General features: G+C 38.6%; 1 protein-coding gene across 4 annotated transcripts; it reads right to left on the bottom strand.

The window, feature by feature from the left end:
- Positions 1-441: 441 nt before the first annotated feature.
- On the bottom strand, positions 442-24,673 carry LOC108680644 (cotranscriptional regulator FAM172A). Of its 4 annotated transcripts, none has more exons than XM_018169522.2 (10): positions 18,062-18,166; positions 17,802-17,864; positions 14,807-14,894; positions 14,476-14,579; positions 13,141-13,784; positions 12,687-12,828; positions 11,748-11,867; positions 9,783-9,887; positions 9,173-9,260; positions 442-2,226 (listed from the first exon to the last, which is right to left on the bottom strand). In XM_018169522.2, exons 1-10 carry the CDS (start codon positions 18,098-18,100, stop codon positions 2,003-2,005), a joined length of 1,617 nt encoding a protein of 538 aa, XP_018025011.1. In that variant the 5' UTR covers positions 18,101-18,166; the 3' UTR covers positions 442-2,002. The 4 variants fall into 4 exon arrangements, with proteins under 4 accessions (XP_018025011.1, XP_018025019.1, XP_047738809.1 ...); XM_018169530.2 differs by having other exon boundaries at positions 14,476-14,576; XM_047882853.1 differs by lacking the exons at positions 17,802-17,864; positions 18,062-18,166 and adding an exon at positions 24,496-24,673.
- Between the last annotated feature and the right edge of the window lie 578 nt (positions 24,674-25,251).

Below are 25,251 nucleotides of genomic sequence, written 5' to 3'. Positions count from 1 at the left end.
ATGTATTTACGATTGGTTCAGATTTTCATCATAAAATTATCGTTGGTTATCAATACTCGATCAGCAAAACAAAATGATGTTACCTATAACACATTAAAACGGGATGTAATTTTTGAAGATATGCATTCTTCTATGACAATGAAAGGGTTTGAAGAGAAAAAAATATTCTCATTTTGATATAAAATTTTCTACAAAACTAAATTACCTGCACGAGCGCTGGACAATCTAAAGTGATGGCAGAAACTAAGAAAAGGATAGCATGTAACTCACACCACCTAAAATGTATCAACTCTCGATAAAATTCATCTCTGCCGAACATAGCGTCTTGAATGTAAGATCACAACTCTGGTCCTGTACTTTCAAAAAAAGTTAAGAGATCGTAAGTTCATCAGCCAATCATTGACGGCCTTTCAAGCAAAATCCACCAATCATAGACAAGAAAATAGAGCGTAAATACTTACGTTCACTTAGCAAGTTTTGAAAGTATTGCCCCTGAACATCGTTACGCTTCACATAGTTGAAGTTGAACAGGAATGTTTGCATGCACGACACCCGCACTCATATAAACTCAAACTCTGTGCCAAGAAATTCTGCAACGAAACAGCGTGGATTTTTTTCGCATGTTTATGAAGATACTGTCATCATTTATATTAAATTTACTGATGTCGAAGCAAAATTGATGTGCGTTACTAAGGACCGAACGCGGTCCAAGTATGACAATGGTTATTTTCTGACCGTGCGAGACAATACGTGCAGCAGTACAATAAATATTAGATATAAGCATTTGAATAAGGATGAATTAGGGCATCCCAAATTTGTACTTATATAAACCACAAATTCTCCATTTCGTATAAATATTCTCTCTCGATTCATTAATAAATGATCTCAAAAATTGTTTAAAACATCGTTTTATTCCACCGATATTCCAAAGCAGGCTTCAGAAACCATCTAATCGACATAAACTATTCTCTTGATAAAGCGTAGCTCAAATTCCAGGGACAATTTCCATCATTCAGCTCACTAAACGTCCAAAAAACTAAAGCATGTGACAGTTTCTTATTGACTCGCAAAATATCATAAAATGTAGGTATGTGTTAATAAGCAGAGAATTGAATGTCTTATACTTAACGATAACTATAAGAAATGGAAAATTTTGACTTAGTTTTAAAGAAATAATTAGAAATAGTTAAAGATTTTCCTTAAAGCAACAAGCTAAAAATCATGCAACCCCCACAGACTTCGCGTGCAGCTGTTATGTTGCCTCGGATCCCTACACAATTTCTAAGTTATACGCAATCACAGCCTGGGTCTTGCATCTGCGGACCGCATTATTGGACGACTGATTAATGAAAATGACAAACATAACCTTGAGACACACACTGAAAGTGGATCAAAGTTAGAGAAGTAACTGTATAATCCCAAGTGCACTGATACAAATCATACTGATACACGTTCTTATCACTAGGCTTTCCAGTAAGTGCCTATTGAGAACAGTTTTAGATGCGAATTCTCCAGGGACAGAGCGTATGCCAAGTAAAAAAAAAACAGACACAAAACCCACGTAAAATAAAATTATTAAATTAAATCAAGCAAAATTATTCCAGATATTACTACCAGAACTAATTTACGTTAATCAGTGCAATAAAACATTGAAGTGAAGACATTTTGTGCAGGACTGAAGCAATGCACTGTAACGACTGAATTCAAACTAATAAGACGAGATATACCAAAACAAATAACTTTTCAAAACACTTGCGAACGATACGTATAACTGGCGCACAATACGCGAAAGTTTCTGCCTGATTAATAATAATTTGACGGACTACATCAAGTAACTGCCCACTCGACTTAATCTGCCGTCAACACATGATGCAGGTGTTATTCGACGTTCTGATGGGACTATAGCCATGAGGAACCGCAAACAAATTTACCGATTGCAAAATCAAAAATTCTTACCCCTCCAAGTCTCCATCGGCGCACGACCTTTCTTTAAAATGAGCGTTCAATTAGATTTGTCCTCAAATTTAGTGACCTTTTTAGCAGGACTTTCTTCATCTTCCGCAACAGCGACTTCGGAATCTTCTTGAGGGAAGGTTTCGGACACTTCTTCGTTACCTGAGTCCGGGAGGTCGACGTCCATGGAAGTTGGTAGCGCCAGACGCTCACTGAAAAATTTGAAGATACTCTTCATGCTCGCCGACGAGGTCATCTCGTGAGACTGCACTCCTGAAACAAAAAGTTATTCTTTAAATCATTACGCAAAATTATACATCAATTGTAATGACTATGTACAATTTATTATAAATTGTAATTATCAAATTATAATTTTCGGATGTTTGAGCGAACGTGACACTTTCAGCGCATGCGTTGAAAGAAAAATGCATGAGCACACACTTTCATTCTCAAAAGAATCGATAAGGAAAATTTAATGATCTTTGACGAAGTAACAGTAAACAGGAAGTAGCGTTTTTCGCAGCACTCGAACATGAGGCAAAATCTCGGAAAATCCCAAGAAACTACAGAACAAGAAAATGAGAAGAAAAACCTCATCTTAACTGTTGGCCTTCATTTTAGATTGGGAGTTGCGGAGCGACACTATATATTACTGTGAATTAATAAAACTAAGTAACTGAAACAAATCTAAATAGATGCTAAACTGTAAAAGCGAGTTTTCACAAAAAAAAAAATTAAGTAATTTAGGAGGTTGAGGCGAACTAATTCTAGTAAGGTCAATGGGCGGGGTTTTTAAACTGTGTGTTCGATAAAGTTAACCCGACGTATCTCGGTAAAAGTTTTTTTGCTTATTTATGAGAGGCATCGATACAATGCATAGTAGCAAAGATACGATGACATAACTTAAGCCAGAGGAAAATTGGGGCCGAAATCACTCCCTCACAGAGATCAAATTAAATCCAGCGAATTTTTTGCGAACAAAGACAAATGCAAAATTATACATGTATATCCAAATTCCACATGTATCGATATACATGTAAATCTACATGCACGGATATACCTGTAAGTTCACATGGACAAATATACATTTAAATCCAATATGGAAACGTGCGGCTCGTGAAGCGCATAATTTCTTGGATGGGAGCACAGCAGCGTCGTGGGAGTGCGACTGGATACGCAACGCGCGTCTGGCACGCGCCGACCGCTGCACGCCGCCTCATAAGCCGATTTAGGGTCTCAATTTTGACGGCCGCTAACAAAGCGAGGATGTGACAAAAGCTCAAACTTGCTCACTTAAATATTAAACTCGTGGAGAACTTTATTTCGAAATATGAAATAAAGTGCAATATGAGTTACGAAAACCGGTGTTGAGAGAAGTAAAAAATTACGCAAACAAGATTATTCGCCGTTGGAAGTAAATAAACTAGAAAATTTTGCTTTACATCAGGGAAAAAACGAAACCAATGCTTTGAGTACACAATGCATAACCGTTACAGAAGCAGAAGCAAAAATCTATCATTAAACCCGTAATGAGCTGCATTTAGAATGCATGCAAGGAACTCGAAACTAGTCAGAAATATTATCAAGATATATAGTTGATTGCCCGTACATCGTTAACAAACTGTAGTATCCTCATATTTGGATTATATGCTAATTTTCCAAACTTAAATCGTGTCATAGAATCCTGACGTAAACATTCATGCCGAAGTAAAACTTTCTATTGCATGCAGAGAAAGAAAGCACTATTTGACGATCAATTTTAATTTTTGTATAATCTTTTCCAGCTTGATCAAACAAAAATATTCGATCGAAGCAGAAATTTGAAGAAATCGTTCAATTGCAAAGGAATACTTGACGAATTGCGCAATGTATATCAAAGCTGACGACGATGAGTGCAGTGAATGAGCCCGGCGCGTTTGCAGTGAGTCCCCGTTGAGGGGACGCGCGTTTCATTAGAGTTGCTGTGCAATTTGGCACCCAATAATGGCGACACGTGGCGCGCTCACTAAAGCTATTGGCAGGGGATTAGAGCGCTATCGTGTTACACCTGACCAGCGCTGCCACGGCCCGCACGATCAACGTCTTCACGACTCAATGCTGCTGTGCACTTCTTATAAGCAACTTGAACGCACGGCACTCCTTCTTTATCGAGACCTGAAAGAGAAGAAGAAACACAGGAGTGAAGTGCTAGTGAAGAAACACAAACAACTGCTAGAAGTGGCACAGCGAGGGAAAGGACACAGCGAGGGAAGTGGCACAGCGAGGGAAGTGGCACAGCGAGGGAATTGGCACAGCGAGGGAAGTGGCACAGCGAGGGAAGTGGCACAGCGAGGAAAGTGGCACAGCGAGGGAAGTGGCACAGCGAGGGAAGTGGCACAGCGAAGGAAGTGGCAGAGCGAGGGAAGTGGCAGAGCGAGGGAAGTGTCACAGCGAGGAAAGTGGCACAGCGAGGGAAGTGGCACAGCAAGGGAGATGACACAGCGAGGGAAGTGGCACAGCGAGGGAAGTGGCATATCGAGGGAAGTGGCAGCGAGGAAAGTGGTAAAGGAGGGAGATGACCCAACGAGGGAAGTGGCACAGCGAGGGAAGTGGCAGCGAGGAAAGTGGCACAAGGAGGGAAGGAGGGAGATGACACAACGAGGGAAGTGGCACAGCGAGGGAAGTGGCAGCGAGGAAAGTGGCACAAGGAGGGAAGGAGGGAGATGACACAACGAGGGAAGTGACACAGCGTAGGGTATGTACGTAGACCGCACGTTCATCCCCTAAGTTGACATGCAGCAACGAAGTCGCCTAACGGCACCGCTGGACAGCGCGTGAACAGCTACAGGCCATGGCAAGGGTCGGCTGATTTGGCCGCGTCAGAGGTCGACGTGTGCGGCTAACAATTAATTGCTTGCCTCTCGCCACACCTGCGACGTGACCGCATCATCAACCACTGTATGCTACTTGTTTGTATAGCAAATAGTTTGAGGCGCAATACTGGTTAATTTGAAATAATGTTTATTATGTGATCTGAATTAATTCAGTTAATGAAAATTTTCAATTATTTTTCATGAAAAAAATGCAATTGTATCAATCAACTTTCGATAATACCAAAATTATCTAAAGACATGAGAGTGCAGCGAAATATAAGAGGAACTACGCAAAGGGAATTTTCAGCTGAAAATTCGGATATATTCCGAATTTTCGAATATCGAATATATGCCGATATTGGCATATATTGAACTACAAAACATATTGAGTTAAAAAAGCACATGCTTCAAAATAAACGCTAAATTAAAGTTACATTAACATGAAATACAAGAATAAAATTATCGTATTTCCCGTATACTCATAACGCAGAGACTGAAACGCAGAACACGTCGCAAAAATGTCAAAGCGCGGTCTGACTGTCCGCAAAAAATTGGCCCGTCAATCTAGCGGAAGCTGCAAAAATGCGCGCCGGAGTGCATCTGCTCCCACCGGGGGAGCCTGCAGCGGCCGGGACGGCAACCAGAAATCGAGGAACCCAAGACGTGGAGAATATTAGTTTCTTGAGTTTTGCGAGGTATCTTTTTCAGCTAAAATATCACTACTATCTTTATTTGAGCTCGTTATTACTTCCATGATTACAAGTGGGACTTAGTGCTGATGCCTTAAAAGTTATGCTTATTTTAATTAAGCTCTAGTCTGTAGAATATTGCGTAAGTAATATTGTCAGAGAAGAACAACTGAAATGAATTGAGTCGAATAAAAATAGACACATCACAAGCAAAAGAGAAATATATGAAATTGAGGAAGCAGGCAACAGAAAATTAAGCACATTGTTAGAGGCGCAGTATTATGAACGCCGTTCTTAAATTATCATCAGTAAGTAAGGAGGGACGTAAGAAGTAATGTCGCACCGTAGATACAAAACAAATAATTTACCACCACCTCGAATGAGTGAAGGATCTCGATTGGGTGAAGCATCTTGATTGTAGGATCTTGTTTTCAAATATAGAATTATTCATCACAAACAAGTCGCAGAAGGTCCTAAACAGCTAGCGCTCGGTAGTTATGTAGAATAAGCGGCGTTAGTATCTCAGCGAGACGAAGAACAAGAAAAGGACGAGTAAACAACAAGGAGAACGAAATCTTGCAAGAAGTTGCTCACACGAGACGTCGGCTACCCGCACGATGGATATAAAGGAGGAAAGTGTAAGATATCCTTATCCTGCTTACGCAACATCCAAGCCCCACATGAGATCCCCAGTGAGGCACAGCTAATGTTATAGGTTGATTATTTGCGTGATACATTTTATTGAAAAAAAAAAATTGATTTATTTCGTGGCACATTATATTTAAAAATGAACCGGTATAAAAATTCGTAATCAATTATTTTTTAACGATAGAAAATATGAGAATGAATCGGCAGCTTTACAGCGAACAATTGCATTCTGGCAGAAAATTATCCCCAAATTTTTTTATTACTCAACTTCAGACAAATTGAGAAATCCGGCGGAAAACCCTGATTGCGAACAGTGTTAAGTATGTAGCGGTGATTTAAGTATGTAACGGTGAAGCTAACAACAGTTAAATTAGAGGCCGTATATTTCAGTCTCCACCGACAGTTAAGTCAGTCTTACATTCTTCGCTTGGCCCCCTCCAGAATCAATGCACAACGGGAGGGTTAGCGCTGCAGCGAAAAATGTCACGTCCGGTTCAGCAACGCGGCAACTTAGGACATCTTGCCCGCAGTTGTTGCGGTCCATAAACGCAGAAAGTTTGTCGCCGAGAACGGGAACAGATAAAGTACAGCCGAAAGAAATAAATGCTTCATCTTAGTGCATTCATCGGTCGTAATTCTTAGAGTTTAAGAAGACGGAGGGAATCAAGTCAGTTAGAGAAATTGTGCCTGCATATGAGCGCAGTCGTAATTCGTATTAGATAAATTACTAGAATGATGACGCCGCGTTGAAAGTAGGAGGTTTTAAAGTCCCTGTTTACTCGACAAAAAAATTTAGTTAAGGAGATCATAATGTCCAATTATTCAGTAAGATAAATGTTCTATGTTGAAATATAAATTTAAGTAAAATAAATGTTCCATGTTGCAATATCTGTCAAGTTTTGTTTGAGTTTTTGATGCCTGGCACCGTAAATATATAGAGGCTAGAGACACAGCCTATATACATGTATATAGGGGGCAAATATATAGATAGGCTCTGTCTGGACAATACTTGGACCTGAAAATACGTTCCTAGTGGAAGAATAGAAAGACATTGTGAAACAGGGAGAAAAGGATCGGACCCAAAATTGAAATTTAATGTTTAAGTTAAGACATTTAAATTTACTTTTAAAGAGTTGTTCCATTTTTTAACAAGATTAAATGGGATATTTACCATCAATTTGGGTTTAAACAAATCTTTCTTTAATTAGCACACAAGAGGCTTAATATTTACGAGATTCGGGATGACGGGATTGGAAAATTGTAGGGGTTATCGATCCCGGGTTGCACCAGGCAAATGTGTTAGTGGTGTACAAGATGCCTAAATTACCATATATTCATTGGCAGAGGAGCAGATGAAACATAGCAACAGTCACGGTACCCAAGAAGTTGCGCTCGAAAGGATGTAAACTCAAACACTAGGTAAAATGTTGATGTAAACTTCCTCGATAGTAGCAAACAGACTAAATTCAAGTTCTTTCAAAAATGTTCATTACCCTTTACATAAATCATGTATGTATCTTAGAACAGATATGGGAAAACCTATGCAATAGGTACCTCTAAACTGAAATAGGTTTAAAAGATAGCAACCATTGGCAGGCGCGGTACTGACAAATTAGGTATTATCGTTTGATTATTCACGACCACGTTGCTTTCTTATGGATGAAATAAATCATCGAACGACAACTCATTGAAAATCATCCGAAACGTTGCATGGGAATCGCTTCCATTAAATCCATAATCCATCGCAATTTCGGTTACCCTCAGCACCGGAGCGAAAAAAGAATGTGGTAGCCACTAGCCAGGTTAACTAACTGTGGGATAAATTAGAGTGCACCGCATAAACGCAAGATATAACAGCAGTGCATATAAGCACAGATGCACTACAGAAGCACAGACAGAGTGCACAACAAACAAGCTGTGCAGAACACAAACGCAATGCAGGACCCAAAGCAGTGCATTAAAAATCAGAAGCACGGTTACAGTGCACAGCACAAACGAGTTGCCAAGGCACAGGTGCAATGCAGAACATAAACGCAATGCACAGCACATGAGTAGCGTTGAAGCACTGGTGCAAATCAAAAGCATAAATGAATCGATTAATTCTGCCCTAATTCAGAGCGCAATTATAAACGAGTTAGTGAGAACAGCGCCCGACAGTAACACACTTCCAGAGGCGACGGCAGGGCATATTCAGTTCTGTAGTAAATGACGTGAATTTGACTATCTTCTTCTATTACAGGACTCCGGTATGAATTACCAATGAGAAACACTTCCATTCATCAATGAATTGCTTTCACTAATCAATTGCATTTATTGCAGCCAGTTGGGAAATCGGCACGACTCCAAAGATGGCCATGATCGCACAGCAGCACTAATAACTAAATTTCTGCTAATCCATCTAAAATAATTTTGTTAGATATTTCATTATTACAATACAGCAATACAATATTATAGCAACTAAATATTTTAAACGCCTAAGTGTTTTAATTACTAAATAACGATAACTAAACAGCTAAACAATAACTTTATTCACAAAAAAACAAAACGTAGCAGCAAGCACGTAAAAAATTTATGGGAAAATGTTCCCACTGAATGCTCATTCAAGCTAATAAGCTTGACGGGTGAAGAAATGCAGTATATGATTCAAATATAAAAAATTAGTGAATAATACCAAAAAATATTAGTTGAGCACGTACCTTGACGTAACACTATTGAGATCGGTTATTTGTACCTGATCGAAATTATTTTAACCGTATTGTTTTATACTTCACGTTTAGATGTTCGTTAAAAATGGATGTGGGAATCCTGCTACAGTCACCACACACCAGCTCATGAGCTAACACTTCACTCCTTCATCACCACACACCAGCTCATAAGCTAACACTTCACTCCTCCATCACCACACACCAGCTCATAAGCTAACACTTCACTCCTCCATCACCACACACCAGCTCATAAGCTAACACTTCACTCCTCCATCANAGATGTGTATAAGAGACAGAGCTAACACTTCACTCCATCACTCCTCACCTGCAGAAAAAATAACCACGTCTCTTGGTCCGCGGAGACGGAGTCGAGTGTCCAGAGGTTCAGAACTGGTCACCCAGTTACGCGAGATCTGTGGCATTAAACATTAATAAGACATACTTCTTAAGGAGATACATGCCACAACAAATGAATTTATAATCGCATTGATAGTTACTTCAATCCAGATGCTGGAAATGGCATGCCTAGGGCCGGAAGTCTGGGAGCACTTCTCAAAGATGAAGCGTTTTAGAGCGCACACTTCAACCATAGCTCGTTCCATTTAAAATTCTAAGCTCGTCTCATTGAAAAGATGTTTTCTATTTACTTTTATACAATATATGCAGAAAACTTGTCGGTAATTCATGAAATTATTATATAACAGACATAATAATGGGATTTCGTTGCAGTGGACTATTTAACATGTAAGAATAGATACATGAGCAGATATTTCCTGTCAGGAGGCCTCGACAAACTATCAGCATGATAGGCTGCATATCAGCATGATAGGCTGCATATCAGCATGATAGGCTGCATATCAGCATGATAGGCTGCATATCAGCATGATAGGCTGCATATCAGCATGATAGACTCAATATCAACACGATAGACAAACCTTGAGAAAATGGCCGAATGTTTTTGGTAGCGGGCTGCTGTGCACGGAGTCCGTAAAGGCAACGGCAAACACCTTGTCTTCGAAGTACTGCGTGAACTCCTGGAACTGCAGGAACAGCACGGATGTTACAGAATTGTTGCCAAATAACTATGCACAACATACTACATAAAAAGTGCAGGAACAGATTTATATATTACAGACAGTTAGCATTACAAGACTAATGTGAGTCATGTTAATAGTTAAAAATAGTTCCTAATATTAATATTAGTCTATAGACCAGTGGTTCCCAAACTTTTTCAGGCTGGCGCCCACTTTGGCTCCCCTTGATAGTACGCTGCAATTTTAAAAGAGAAAGGTTAAACACAAATGTGTATTCCACAAATAGAACCCCATTTTGTAAATAAATATATTTTTTAGCAGTTTTAACTGTTTCATCACTAGAAATTCAAGACGGCTTGGACAAATTTACGGCCAGACTCGTGGCCGGTTTCACGGCCAATCTCCAAATTCAATGATCAAGGAATCTCTCCCAAACTAATGAACGCAGCTTGATGAAACTTGGAACACGTATTCATTAGAACCTAACAATGATGATTAGCTCGTGAAAAATTTTCTAATTTCACCTTCATTCGGGAATTATAAGGCTATATGGACCGAAAATCGTAGTGCTCGAATCATTTCTTCCAAACTACAGAACATATTCGAAAGAAATTTTGAATATAAATTCTTAACTATCAAACGGTGATTTTTAGCGCGTGAAAATGTTTTCGGTTCTGAGTCATGTGCTGCATGTGTTGTGTACAAATCGTCAAACAAACTTACGACCTTCTGACTTCGTTTTCAGACTGCTGCCCCTCTACTGCTCCATTCTTACTCAACCCAGATCTTTCCACAGCCCCCAGGAGGGCGGTAATGCCCACTTTGGGAACCACTGCCATAGACTAATATTAAAATCAAAACTGAAGATACATACGTAGTCAATTTACCTAAAAGGGCACTATTTTCTTTGCGTTTTGGCTACATCGACGTGTTAAAATTATTAAAATCAAAATTGAAAATACACACCTAATCAACTTACTTAAAAAGGACACTATTTTTTTTTTAATTTCGAGCTAAAATAATGTGCGTTTTTGTTTTGGCTAAAAAGGGAGGCGAGAGCAAAGGCAGTTACGACACAAAAGCACAATAAGCTCACCCAACAGACTAGTATGTTTCATAGAGAAGATAGATAATTATTAGGCATATGGTTTTTGCAGCCAGGCAAGGTTTTGAGAACCTTTGGCTTTACAGATTTTCATGAAACAAAAGCAGAGCTCGGACGTAACTTTCCATGATAATTGTCTAATGTTCCATTCAGGGTCAGACGGAAGAGTTCAAAACACTCAGGTCGCAATGATCCAAAAAAGATTCATATTTATGTAAAGTCCCATTAAGAACCAGATTGAGATGTCAAGTCCATAAAGTCCAAGACAAACGTGTTGTTATCTTAATTGAATTTGTGAGTAGTTCAGGACAAAATTCAGAAATGTTATTAATAACAAAATAATGCACGAAAAATAACAGAGTGGACTTCAAGGTTAAATAAAGGATGATATCACTACACTGGAATAGGACGAGCTACTGACGAGGCTGGTAGTGACGACGCCACCATAGCTGTGGGCGACGACATTGCAGAGGTTAAATACAGGATGATTTCACTACACTAGAATAAGCGCCACCATAGCTGTGGGCGTCGACATTGCAGAGGATAAATAAAGGATGATATCACTACACTGGAATAGGACGAGCTACTGACGAGGCTGGTAGTGACGACGCCACCATAGCTGTGGGCGTCGACATTGCAGAGGATAAATAAAGGATGATATCACTACACTAGAATAAGCGCCACCATAGCTGTGGGCGACAACATTGCAGAGGATAAATAAAGGATGATAACACTACACTAGAATAGGACGAGCTACTGACGAGGCTGGTAGTGACGACACCACCATAGCTGTGGGCGACGACAGCGACGTGCAGAGCTGCGGAGGGCATCACATAGTCACGCCACACGCTGCGCGCGTGCGCCACCGGCGACTCGCTGCCCTGCACACCACAGATTAGTTAGTCCAATGCAGGGCATGCAGGTGAGGGACCTAACACGCATCTTACACGTGCCTTAGATGTACCTTACACGTACCCAAGGAACATAAGTACCTTAGGTGTACCTTAGATGTACCTAAGGTACATATGTACCTAAGGTACATATGTACCTACCTTAGATGTACCTTAGTCTGTACCTAAGGTACATTTGTACATTAAATGTACCTAAGGTGCATATGTACCTTAAACTACATAAGAGGGGCAAAAAATGGCGTTGATATGGAGTAATGATACAGGAATCATATCATAGTATCAATGTCATTTGATTGCTTACATGGCAAATTCACTAAAAATTTACAGGCTAAAAAAATTCCACAAAAATTCACCATATCTTCTAGAGAACGTCTCCTATAAGATATGGTGAATTTTTGGAACATTATCTTTGCTTTTAAATTTTTCATAATAATGGTATGGATGGAACAATGATATGAAAGGAATAATGGCATAGAAAGAATAATGGCATAGAAAGAATAATGGCATAGAAGGAATAATGCATAGAAGGAATAATGGCACAGAAGGAATAATGGCACAGAAGGAATAATGGCACAGAAGGAATAATGGCATAGAAGGAATAAAGGCATAGAAGGAATGATGGTATGGCAGGAATAATGGCACAAAAGGAATAATGATATATCAGGAATAATGGCACAGAAGGAATAATGGCATAGAAGGAATAATGATATGGAAGGAATAATGGCATAGAAGGAATAATGACATAGAAGGAATAATGGCACAGAAGGAACAATATGCGCATATTATTACCATTATAGGACGTGAGGAGCCATGTCCGTCAGGTGAGCGGTTGTGGTTCGTGTTCATCACGATGATCCCGTAGCCCAACTGAAGCCCTTCCTTGATGAACGGTATTTGTGTTCCAGTGTCAAGGTTGTCGTTAATTATTAACCTGAAATTGCAAGGATATTATATACTTATAGAATCAGAAACAATCTGAAACTATAGTAGTATATTCATACATTTTGATTACGTAAAGTGTAAATATAAATACAAATGATGTTTTCAACAATTTTCATGTCTGTTGTATAGCAATGCTAGCTATATCAGAAAAGAAAAAAGTTAAACATTGTAGACTATCTGAGAAACATTATTTGACAATAAAACTTTTGAAAGGCGAGTTAAACAGGACAATATAGATTAAAGTAATGATATTCACGTTGCTGCACACTTATGCACTCCTACTAATACATGAAAGGCTCACCTCCGCGCCCACTGTCCTGCCCTGACCACGCCGCTGCCGTGGATGAGTACCAACAATTTATCTTGTTTATTCCATCCCTCAGAGGCAAACATGAAGCCTTCAGGCTCATTTGTGCACGAAGTTTGAGTTGAAACTGTGGTGGATGGGTCATCAACCAAAGACACTGGACTACCGGTACTCGTAACCGATTCATTTTCCATGGCTTGTTCAGTAATGGTTGATTCTGCATGGTCCATTCCTGCAAGATCAACTGCGATTGCCTGAGTTTGAGATTTAGCGACATCTTGTTGATTATCTGTGCTAGATTCTAAAGCAATCTTGCTGTCATCACATCCAGATTGAATTTGTTGAGACAACTGCAAATTATCAGCTGGAGAACTTTCTTCTGTTACAAGAGATTCATCTCCCACACTTGGGTGCCTGTCCACGGCTGAGTCAGAGATATTTGATGGTTCTTTTCCAGGAAGAGCTTTTTCTTTGCCAGATGCAGCAGCCTTGGCATCATCAGTTTGGTTGTGATATTTTGGTTGAATATTTTGAATTTTTTTGGTTGAATTCTTCTCAAGAAAATCGAGTGATGGCACTGGCAGCCGAAGGAGTCCGCAATCTTTCTCCAGAAGTGCATATATGTGTTTTTCAATAACCTGAGAAGAGCATAAATATGAAATGGAGACCAGACTAGGAGAGAGACAAAAATTGAGTAAAGCAAAGTAACAAATAACTTTTGTAAACATTACCCTGATTTTGAAAGAATACCATACCTACCTGAGATGCCAAAATTGGGAATTTATAGTTTTGCACCTCCCTACACATTTTGTATTTACCTCACACATGTGCTCCACTGGTTTTGTTAAATTAATTATTTAGGAAAACCAGTAAATAAAATTGGTTCATTTTTTTCTAGCAGATCAAATAATGACCACGAAATGAGATATGCAAGTTTTGCAGAGAACACGGGAGTCTCAACTGTATTAATTAGCGTTAGATTGAAATGGCTAGTAGGAAATAAGATGATAGCTAAAATCTAATTGAGGTAATGTTAAATGAAATTAGTAGGCATGTAAATAAAATTTGAGATATACAATATGAACAAATGAATGGTGACAAATGTTTAGAGTTGTTCATGTAGGACTACACAACAATCTGGTTGCACTTGTGATGTCACATGCATTATCTTTGCTGAGACCACAGTAGGGTGAATGCTGTACTATTTTGAGAAAAAAAAAAACGAAATCCACTTGGTTCCAAATTTGTCTGACAAACTCCTCCAAAATAAACTCAACGTCATTCTGGCAAATTCAAATAATTTATAATTGTTTAATACAAAGCAATTACCTTCCCTAGAGCCTCATAGTGCATCTGATTGTAGTGGTGATCACCTTCCTTCACCACAAAATTGAACTTTTCATCCGTGTCAATTGTACGTAGTTCACCATCTGCTGGAAAATCATACACATTGAACCATAATGTCATTCATTCATAAAACAGAAAAAATTCAACCCCTGAAAAAAATCAAACAAATTTTCCATGAAAAACCATTTACTTTTATACCAAATTTTGCTTCAAAGCCAATTTAATTTAAATTTAAATGAAGTGAAGAGCAGAAGATACCTAGCCCTGTCATGTATCATCAGGATTGCATGCAATGCATTAATTTTCCACCCACTGCTGAAATGGTAGCCAAATTCTTCCAGGGTGTCAGGAAACTGGATAAGATCCTCTGGATTCTCCATGTCTTCACATCCAATTGCAGTCTGAAAAAAACAATTAATATACAGTGGGGGGGAAATAAATATTCGTACACTTGAAAAATCGTATTTTAATGTATGCAAGTACACAAACTGAACAGGAGAAGTGATTTATATTATGTATAGAGGCGCATTGTATTCAAAAATAGCATCAATAGAAATTAAATCTCAATGCAACAAAAATTAATGCAACATGTTAACTTCTTCGGTACAGTATTCGATAAAAAGTATTCGTACAAAACAACTTTTGACTAATATTTCACACCAGAACATTCCAGAATGTACTAGAAACATGTAGCACGTTCCAGTAATGTAATCAGTAACCATAGTTAAGGTATTTTGCAACTACCAGATCATTCTGCAACTGCCCGTAGTACGTACAAGAAGGTCTCAAAAATGGCTAAAGGTAAAGAACTAACAAGTTCCCAAAAACAAGTTAAACAACTAATTCTATCGCGTTGGAAGGAAGGAGAAAGTTATAGGAAGATTGCTAGACACTTGAATGTTCCTTTTAGTACAGTTGCTTCGTTCATTGGACGCTTCAAGACCCGTGACAGCGTTGAAAACCAAAGACGATCAGGTGCTCCTAGGAAGATTTCTGCACGATCTGCTAGATTATTGGGACGAAAAATCCAAAAAAATCCACAGATTACTCGAGGAGAGTTGCAAAGTCACCTGAGTGCCTCAGGAATTCAAGTAACCAAACGAACGATAAGCAATGAACTTCACAGAAACGAATTAAAATCACGCACCCCAAGAAAGACCCCACTCCTAATGAAACGACATCAAGATGCCAGGCTGAAATTCGTCAAGGAGCATAAGGACAAAGACTATGCTTTTTGGGAAAAGGTTCTTTGGACGGACGAAACAAAAATTGAGCTTTTCGGTCGAAATTATCGTCACCATGTGTGGAGGAAAGACGGTGAAGCCTACCTTCCAAAGAACACTGTGCCTACTGTAAAGTTTGGTGGTGGCAACATCATGATCTGGGGCTGTTTCTCCGCAAAAGGTGTTGGTAACATATCACTTATAGATGGTAGGATGAATGCTGCAAACTACCAGAGCATCCTGGAAAATAATTTGACGACTTCTGTTGAGAAACAAGAGCTACCTGGTGATTGGATTTTCCAGCAGGATAACGATCCTAAGCATACTGCAAGATCCACAAAGAAATGGTTCGCTGATAGAAATGTACACGTTATGGAATGGCCAAGCCAGTCGCCGGACTTAAATCCGATTGAAAATTTGTGGCGGTATTTGAAGATTCAAATTAAGAAAAGGTCCCCAACAAACATTGAGAATCTTAAGGTGGTGTGCCAAGAAGAATTGTATAAAATACCAGTCAGCATCTGCAAATCATTGGTCGAGACGTATAGAAATAGACTGGTATCTGTTGAGCTGAATAAAGGGTATTCAAACAAGTATTAAATTAAAATAATGCGGATTTATTGTTTTGTACGAATACTTTTTTCACCCGAAAAGTGAACATGTTACATTGTTTTTTGTTGCATTGAGATTTAATTTCTTTTGATAGTATTTTTTAATACTATGTGTCTCTACACATAATTCAAATCACTTTTCCTGTTAAGTTTGTGTACTTAGTACTACTTACATACATTAAAATACGATTTTTCAAGTGTACAAATATTTATTTCCCCCCACTGTATGTATGCAGGAACAATTTTCAAGTATCAATAAAATTTTAGACAAGTTTAAAAATTTCACATAATTGAAGGCATCCTCTCCAAATTCTAATTCAATTTAATGTATATTAAGCTCCTTAAATTTTAAAATATATTTGAAGTAAAAAAATTAATTATTTCATGAATTTTTGAGATTAAACATTAGATACCGGTACAGTGCAAATATACAATTCCACAATTGTTTCAAATATTATTTGAAAAGTGTTTTACTCACAATATTTGCAAAGGAAACATTTAAATTCATAAATACCTGTACATGATTATTTTAATTCAATAGTAAGGCTCTTTTGGATATATACATCCGTGTGTTATATATTAATCTCAAAGTACTATGCCATATTAAAATGCAATTAAACATATTTCATTCTTTTTAACTGTACATATATATTTTCACATGTTCTTCAAAAATATTTATCAGGCATTTATATTGTTAATTACTTATTATATTAGACAGGATTCTCAAGGTATCAGAACAATGTTCTATAATAAATTATAATAATAAAGTAACATAAAACAGCATGCCTTGGACTGTTTTGACTTTAAGAAAATAAAACCCTAGAACTCAACAATTTATTTCCTTGGAAAAATTGTGCTAGTGGCTCTTGAATTACCATGGGGCATGGGATAACCTAAAAATGCAATAAAAATATATTTTATATAGTTATCATGTGACTACCGTACTTCTATCACAAAGAGTACCAGCACTAACAATGATCCAAGTGATGCTGTTGTTACCATGCAGTTGATGGAATTATCATTTGTACATGCCCTAACTATTTGGCTGGCCAAATTCAACCTTGAACAGCAAAAATGAAATCATAATGATTGATCTCAGATCTGCTATGCCTCCATTCCCTAAAATTTAGCAAGATTTAAAGTGCTTATAGAATATAGAAAGGTAAATGTAAAGAAATTTCAAGCTATGTTCAGATTTATGTTTCATTACAAATTTATAAAATTGGGCAGAACATTGAGGAGTGTCACCCCATAAGTCATTGTCATTTAAATACTATAATAAACTATAATAGATTCGTCTATAAATAATACAAATGAAGAAATTAGTAGTAATAAATGGAAACCTATCCAAAAGCATTCAAATGTACAACTCTGAAAAATAAAAAGAGTAACTTTTTTAATGCCAAATATGTAATATTCAACTTCCATTGAAAAAAATTAAAATTAATTATTTTGACTAACTGAAACAACTTACTTTAATTTTTTTAAATAGATTCTTGGGAGATAATTTCTGGGCTATTTCTGACATGGAAGGCATCTGTAAATAAAATTTCTATAAAGTAATGAAAATATATTTTTCTTACTGAACACACAGCTTTCTAGCAATATCATAACAGCTTTTAGATTATTATTTGTTAACCAAACCCTATCAATTCTATTTCTGTAACTTTTGTATAGCATTATTTGATTATTTGGCAAGTTTCAAATTAAGTGCAGAATAATGAAAATATTTACACTGAGACCAAATAGGCAATGCCAATGAGAAAATCTCATCCAAGACTTGAGTGGCAAGGATTTGATGGTAGGTACCAGTAGCTAATTAAAAATTAATGAACAATCTGAAAATTAAAGCAATGTAAAAATTCATTGATCAAAATAAATTAGCTAACAAAAGTGTTATTGCTAACCATGATTAACACAAAGAACAATTCACACAAAAAACTTATGAGAAGAGGAAGAAAGATATTGACATGAGGCATGCATGGGCAGCACAGTAGTCACTACTACTATTATTCACTAGATTTGAAGGTCAGTTAGTGGGAGCCTGAGCCAGCCATAGTGTCAAAACACAGATTTTTTGGAATCGGTTCATTTTTAATCACCTGATCTACTCGAGATCTAAACCAATATTCTAAGTATGAAAATGCTGGTATCCACAATAATTCACTCAAAACTGAAGTAAGGGAAGAGCCTAAAAAACTCAATGCTTTGACACTATGACTATGCAGAGCCCTGAGGGAGGCCTGGGAGTGGGACCTGTCATCTGGATCCTGAGCATAGTAGCAAACCAGATATTTTTAGAATTGGTTCATTTTTGGGTCTAATAAATAGACCAGTAAAGTATTTGGTTGCCAAAATTATCATACGTAAGATAGGTATTGGTTTAAATCGATGAGGCAATTAAATGAGTAGATGAGGCAATTAAAAATGAACTGATTAAAAAAATACCAGGTTTGCCACTATGCTTTCTTATGTATGATAATTCTGGTAAGTGGTACGGTATGTGGTAGGTACTATTCATGAATAATCAGTGTGAAATTCTAGAGGGGTACAGTACTATTAAATTAACCAGTACACATAGCATATTGGAAAGCAGGACTTGATAGTTATGAAAGCTGGACTTACCTGAAAGCTTTTAAAGGCCAGAAACTTTCCACTTTGTCCATTATATACATATCTGGTTATGATATTCCTTTCCAGCTGTGATTGGTTGGTAGGTTTGTGATGTCATTCTCTTTCACTTCCCTTCCACTCAGTGGAAGGGAAGTGAAAGAGAAAAGCCTTCCAGCAGAAAGAGAAAAGAGAAAGACTTCCAGCAGTGATTGATTGATTAGATGGTGATGTCATCCCTTCTCCAGCTGTGATTGGTTCATGGTATTGTGATGTCATCCTTTCCAGGCCAACTGTGGTTGGATGTGCCCAAATATATGTGTACTGGTTAACTTAATCCTAAAACTAACTTAACTTAATAATTAACTTAAACTTGATCATTTCAAACACATGGAGTGGAAATTTTAAAAAAATTCCAATAAATTAAAGAAATTGAAACAGTTTGTCCACACTCCTCTTTTTAATCTCATTTTCCTTCAAAGTCAGTCACCTGGCACTTGGCAGAGTGCTGTGTCTAAAAAAAGCTTTCCACCTTGGGTGGAAAGCTTTTTAATAAGTGAACTTGAAAGAACTTCCATTCCTAGAATTCCACTGTCCATGAACCATGATTATGCATGATACTTACTAGCCAATTTATAGGACTTGATAATGAATTTGAGGAAGGGCAATAAGAAATTTTCCCCTTTGGCACTACGGTCCTGGGCCCTGGCTCCTAGCCTCCTGGACTGGGAGCATGGGAGCAGGAAAGCTAACTTGCATAGTGGCAAACCAGAGATTTTTTAGAATCAATTATTTTTTAATTATCTCTTCCACTCCAAATTTTAGCCAATATCTTACATATGATAAGGCTGGTATGCACTATTCATGATGATACTTTACTCTTACTGGTGTTAAGGTCTACTTATTTGACTCAAAAACCAACTTGAGGTTGAGGAGAGCCTGGAAAGATCTTTGAGGTCTCCAGGGTGTAAAGTAGGGCCTTTCAGCTCGAGATATTGGCATCTTTTCAAGCTCTCCATCAGACACCTCAACCTAAAATCGGCGTCTATGGCCGATCATAAACAATGGCTCAGGTGTCCATGGCCGATCATGAACTATGGCTCGGGCATCCACGGCCGATCATGAACTATAACTCGGGCATCCACGGCCGATCATGAACTATAACTCAGGCATCCATGGCCGATCATAAACTATGGCTTGGGCGTCCATGGCCGATCAAAAAACAATGGCTCGGGCGTCCATGGCCGATCATGAACTATGGCTCGTGCATCCATGACCAATCATATACTAAGGATTGCTCGATCAGCCCTGCCAACACTGCGCACATCTTCAGCTTGTTTGATTGCTTGTATCTGTCACCCGATCATAATGTGTATACGTCTAACGCACTCAATGCGTTGTGCATACGATCATAATGTGCATATGTCTGGCGCGCCTAATGTGCATACGTCTGGCAAGCCAAAATCGATCTATTGCATTCTAACGCGATCTATTGCATTCAGCCGTGACCTATTGCATTCTACCGCGATCTAATGTGTTCTAACACAATCTATTGCGTTCTAACGCAATCTATTGCTTTCTGCCGCGATCTATTGCATTCTAACGCGACCTAATGTGTTCTAACGCGATGTAACACGATCTATTGCGTTCTAACGCGATGTAAAGCCATCTATTGCGTTCAAATGCGATGTAAAGCCATAATAGCGTTCTAACGCGATCAATTGCGTTCTACCGCGCTCTATTGCATTCTAACATGATGTAATGCGATCAATTGGGTTCTACCGTGATCTATTGCATTCTAATGTGATCTATTTCATGCTAACGCGATCTATTGCAATGTAGCGCAATCTATTGCATTCTAACATGATCTATTGCGTTCTAATTCTATCTATTGCGTTCTAACGTGATCTATTGTGTTCTAACGCAATATATTGCGTTCTAATGCCATCTATTGCTTTCTAATGCAATCTATTACTTTCTAACGCAATCTATAGGGTTCTAACACAATCTATTGCTTTCTAATGCAATTTATTACATTCTAACGTAATCTATTGCGTTCTTACACGATCTATTGCGTTCTAACACGATCTAGTGCGTTCTAATGCAAAATATTGTGTTCTAAAGCAATGTAATGTGACCTAAGGCAATCTTATGTAACATAAGGCAATCTCATGTAACCTATTGCAATCTAATGTAACCTTATGCAATCTAATGAAAACTAATGCCATCTACTGCATTCTAATTCAATTCAAGGCAATCTAATGTATCCTAATGCAATGTAATGCAATCTAATGAAACCTAATGTACCCTAATTCCATTTAATGTGTTCTAGTGCATTTTAATGCATTGCAAGGAAATCTAGTGCAATCAAATAAAAACTTAATGCATTCTAATATATTCTAATTCAGTCTATTCAATTTTACTGAATTAGGTTGGCTTGAGTTGAATGAATTGATTGGGTTGAATTGAATAAGGTTGAATTAAATTATGTTGGAATGAATTGGGTTGAGTTAATGAGTTGGGTGTGGTTGAATTTAGTTAAATCAACTTAGAATGTATTGAATTGATTTGTTGATTGAATATGGTTTGATTAGGTTGAGTTTAGTTGAATTTTGGTTGATTGAGTTATGTGGGGTTGAATTTGGTTGGGTTCAATTGGGTTGGATTTGGTTAGATTGGGTTGGGTTAAATTTGGTTAGGATGAATTATTGGGTTGGGTTGCATTGAGAAGGATTGGGTTGATTTTAATTGGGATCAATTGGGTTGGGTTGCATTGAGAAGGATTGGGTTGATTTTAATCGGGATCGATTGGGCTGGATTGAATTGGCTTGGGTTGAATTGGGTTGGCTCAAATAGGTTATAATTGCTTTGGGTTGGGTTGAATTGGTTTGGGTTGCATTGGGTTGGGTTTGATAGAATTGGGTTCAGTTGCATTGGGTTGGGTTCAGTTAGATTTGGTTGGGTTCAGTTAGGTTGGGTTGATATTAATTGAGTGAGGTTGAATTGGGTTGGCTTGGTTTGGGTTGCACTGGGTTGGGTTTGGTTGGATTGGGTTTTGTGACCTGGATTTGGATATGGTACGCTCTATGGCGCGTAGTTCAGGTGGCTAGACTAATGATGTCAGTTTATTTAAAATGATTTGTCGTGTGGCTCTCTCAATGTAAGCACTCAAATATATGCACTTAGAAGTTTAGAACCATCAGAACTGCACATTACATTGAGTAGTTTAGGTACCTCTGAGTGCATATGCTTGGGTGCAAAAATACACTCACACAGGTGAGCGAGGTGACAGCCATCAGAACTGCATGCTACAGCAAGTAGTTCTGGTGAGCAGTGTGGAATTCTAGAGGGATAATAAATTAACCAGTACACATAGCTTATTGGAAAGCAGGACCTGAAAGCTTGGAAAGGCCAGGAAGTTAGGAACTTTACACTTTCAGTCCATTATTTACATATCCTATCCCTTTCCAGAATTCCATTTGTGATTGGTTTGTTATTTTAGCCACTTTCAGCTTTCCAGCTTTGATTGGATAATAGAATTGTAATATTATCTGCTTTCTAGCTGTGATTGGTTGATGGAATGCTGTCAAGCTGTGATTGGCTGATGGGGATGCTTTCAAGCTGTGATTGGTTATGCCCATAAGCCCTGCCCCCAAGTATGGTATATGTACTACAGTACTGGTTAACTAAATACTTAACTAAAACTTGATCATTACAAACAAAAGGCCTGAAAATTTAAAAAAAAATCATTAAATATAAGACAAATAAAAAATATCTATCAAACATGAGATATCCAAATAATTCTATTACAAACCTAATGTACTATACAATTGAAACATTTTGTCCACTTTTGATCCTCCTTTTCATTTATAGTCAGTCTCCTGCCCCTGGCAGGCTGGTAGAGCACCGCATCCAAGGAAAGCTTTTCACCTTGGGTGGAAAGCTTTTTTATAAGTGAACTTCCATTCTTAGAATTCCAGCCTGCTGGTGAGTGGTGACTTTGACTGTGTATGCTTGGGCGCTCAAATATACACTCTCAGCCATCAGAACTGTGTGCTACAGTGCATAGTTCCAAATCCCCACGCTATAGTGTGTAGTTCCAATGGCTCTGAGCACGAATGCTTTATGCTTGGCCAGCTTGGGTGCTCAAAAATACTCAAATATATGCTCTCACAACGTCACAAGTCACAACCATCAGAATTGAGCGCTACAGCAAGTAGTTTTAGCACGGTTTAGGTGGCTATGAGCACATATGCTTTGGTGCTCAAATGTAGCTCTCACAGTGAATAAACTACCTACTAGTACCGGGACTCCGGGAGCTCTGCCGTAGACCAAAAATTTGACTCTTAAATTAGCCCAAGAGCCAATGCCAACCCTCTACATGCAATAGAAATAGTCAGCCTAAATCCTATGCAGCTGTTCTTAGTTTCTTACTTGCCTCATCTTGCCACACCAGCTTGAAACAAGCAATGCCTCAGCCCACAAGCTAGTCTGGAAAAGTCCTATTTTTGTCTGAAATATCGCGGCTCTAATATCATATAATTTCAGTAGGTATGAAATCTCGCGGCTCTAATATCATATAATTTCAGTAGGTATGAAATCTCGCGGCTCGAATGTCATAAATTTTTGTTTGATTAAAAAATCGCAGTTTGCACTTCGCAAACATGTCATTTCATAAAATTTTCAACTTCTGCAATCCGCATTGCTTTACCTTAGCCCACAAGCTGATACTAACGGATTATGCCCAATAGCTGCTCCTACACCAATGATTTAAGCCCATACCATCACTTCTTACAAATGCCGTAAACCACAGGGTCCGCAGACCGCACCAGACTGCCGTAAATGGGAACGGCCCCGCACCTGGACTGTCGCATCACCTTACCCACTTCGCAGGCGTAAGCCCAGCCCTGACGCTCACTAGCATCTTCTTTCTCCACACTTACCCCCTTCTCTCCACCTTTCCACAAAAGGGTTAGGTTAGGTTTGGTTAGAATTCTTCCGCAAGCTGGTACCAAAAGGAGCAGGGGATAAGCGTCAAGCGTGGAGGTTTAGCCTCCAGAAGAATGGACAGGCTGGAGAAGTAGCAGTGTACTGATAGCCCTGTGGCGCAGGGCGTTCTTTATCAAAAGTAGGGAAGGGGCTAGGCTGCATGGAATAGAAATATTTTGGGGTTTAGTGTGTGGGTTACAACCATTGTTTTGGTGGCTTGCAGCTCATTGGCTCGCTGTTTTACATCCATGAAGGGGTTTGGTCCCTGTGGCTTTCAGCAAGTAATCATGTTGGCTAATTTGCTCTGCAGCATGCTTGCGCATGGGGTGAAGTATGAAAATTATGCTGGTATTGGCCTATTGGGCAATGCTGGGCTATTTCAGTCGTCCCCTAGTACCTAGACAGTTCACCAGGTGGCTTCTCTGAGTTCTCTCTTTTACCGCTTATCATTATCAGCGCTTTCCAAGGATGGAAACTGCGGACCATCGCCGCCTCCGTGAGACTATGAAGACTAGCAAATCAACATATAGACGTCTTTCGATCGCCGTCACTCCATTCAAAACACTTACCGTTACCGGCCGGGGTACTCGGTTAATTATGGATACCGACGACGCTCTGTAGGTATTGGCGGTACTGTGCTGTGTAGTGTGTGCAGTGTGCGCTGAGAAGTTGGAAATCTTTTGCTTTGACTGGTAATAAACGCGTTCAATACTGGTAATGAACGCGTACAAATACGGTACAATAAAACTACCGTCTCAGCTAGGGAAAATATACAGTCTGACGGTCCGAATTTCCTCGCATACTGATTGAGTTAAGTGATCACAAATTTAAAAGTATTACTCTTAAATTTACTTTTTAAAAGTAAATTTTAAAATTATATTTTTTAATTTACTTTTTAAAAGTATTACTTTTTTTCCAAAAGTATTACTTTTAAATCTCATTATATTTTATGCCATCTGCAAGAACGATACTGACTAAAACCCGGACCGGTCCGCCGGACCCTGACCAAGTGACTAAAACCCGGACCCGGACTGATCCGCCGGACCAGGTTCAGAAAAATAAAAGGTTGTTAGCCTAGTAATTTTGATGAGAGTTCAGTCGGAGAGTACATTCAGCCGTTGACGAATTAAGACGTGCTCAAAATCTCTCTGTTTACTTTAACAAGTGCGTGTGTCATGGCTGCACCAGTTCAATGTGCAGAATCGGCCGATCTCATCGATCCTGGCGCCATTCCTGAAAACACTACTCAAGACCATGCGCATGGGTTAACCAACTCCCAACTTCAGGAATTCTGTGGAAGTGATTTCAATAATCCTCCTTCTGAG

This window comes from Hyalella azteca, unplaced genomic scaffold (assembly GCF_000764305.2).
Source record: "Hyalella azteca isolate HAZT.00-mixed unplaced genomic scaffold, Hazt_2.0.2 contig11464, whole genome shotgun sequence".
Lineage (NCBI taxonomy): Eukaryota > Metazoa > Arthropoda > Malacostraca > Amphipoda > Hyalellidae > Hyalella > Hyalella azteca.
The sequence above is the reverse complement of the archived record's forward strand: the minus strand, read 5'-3'. Positions and strand labels throughout refer to the sequence as shown.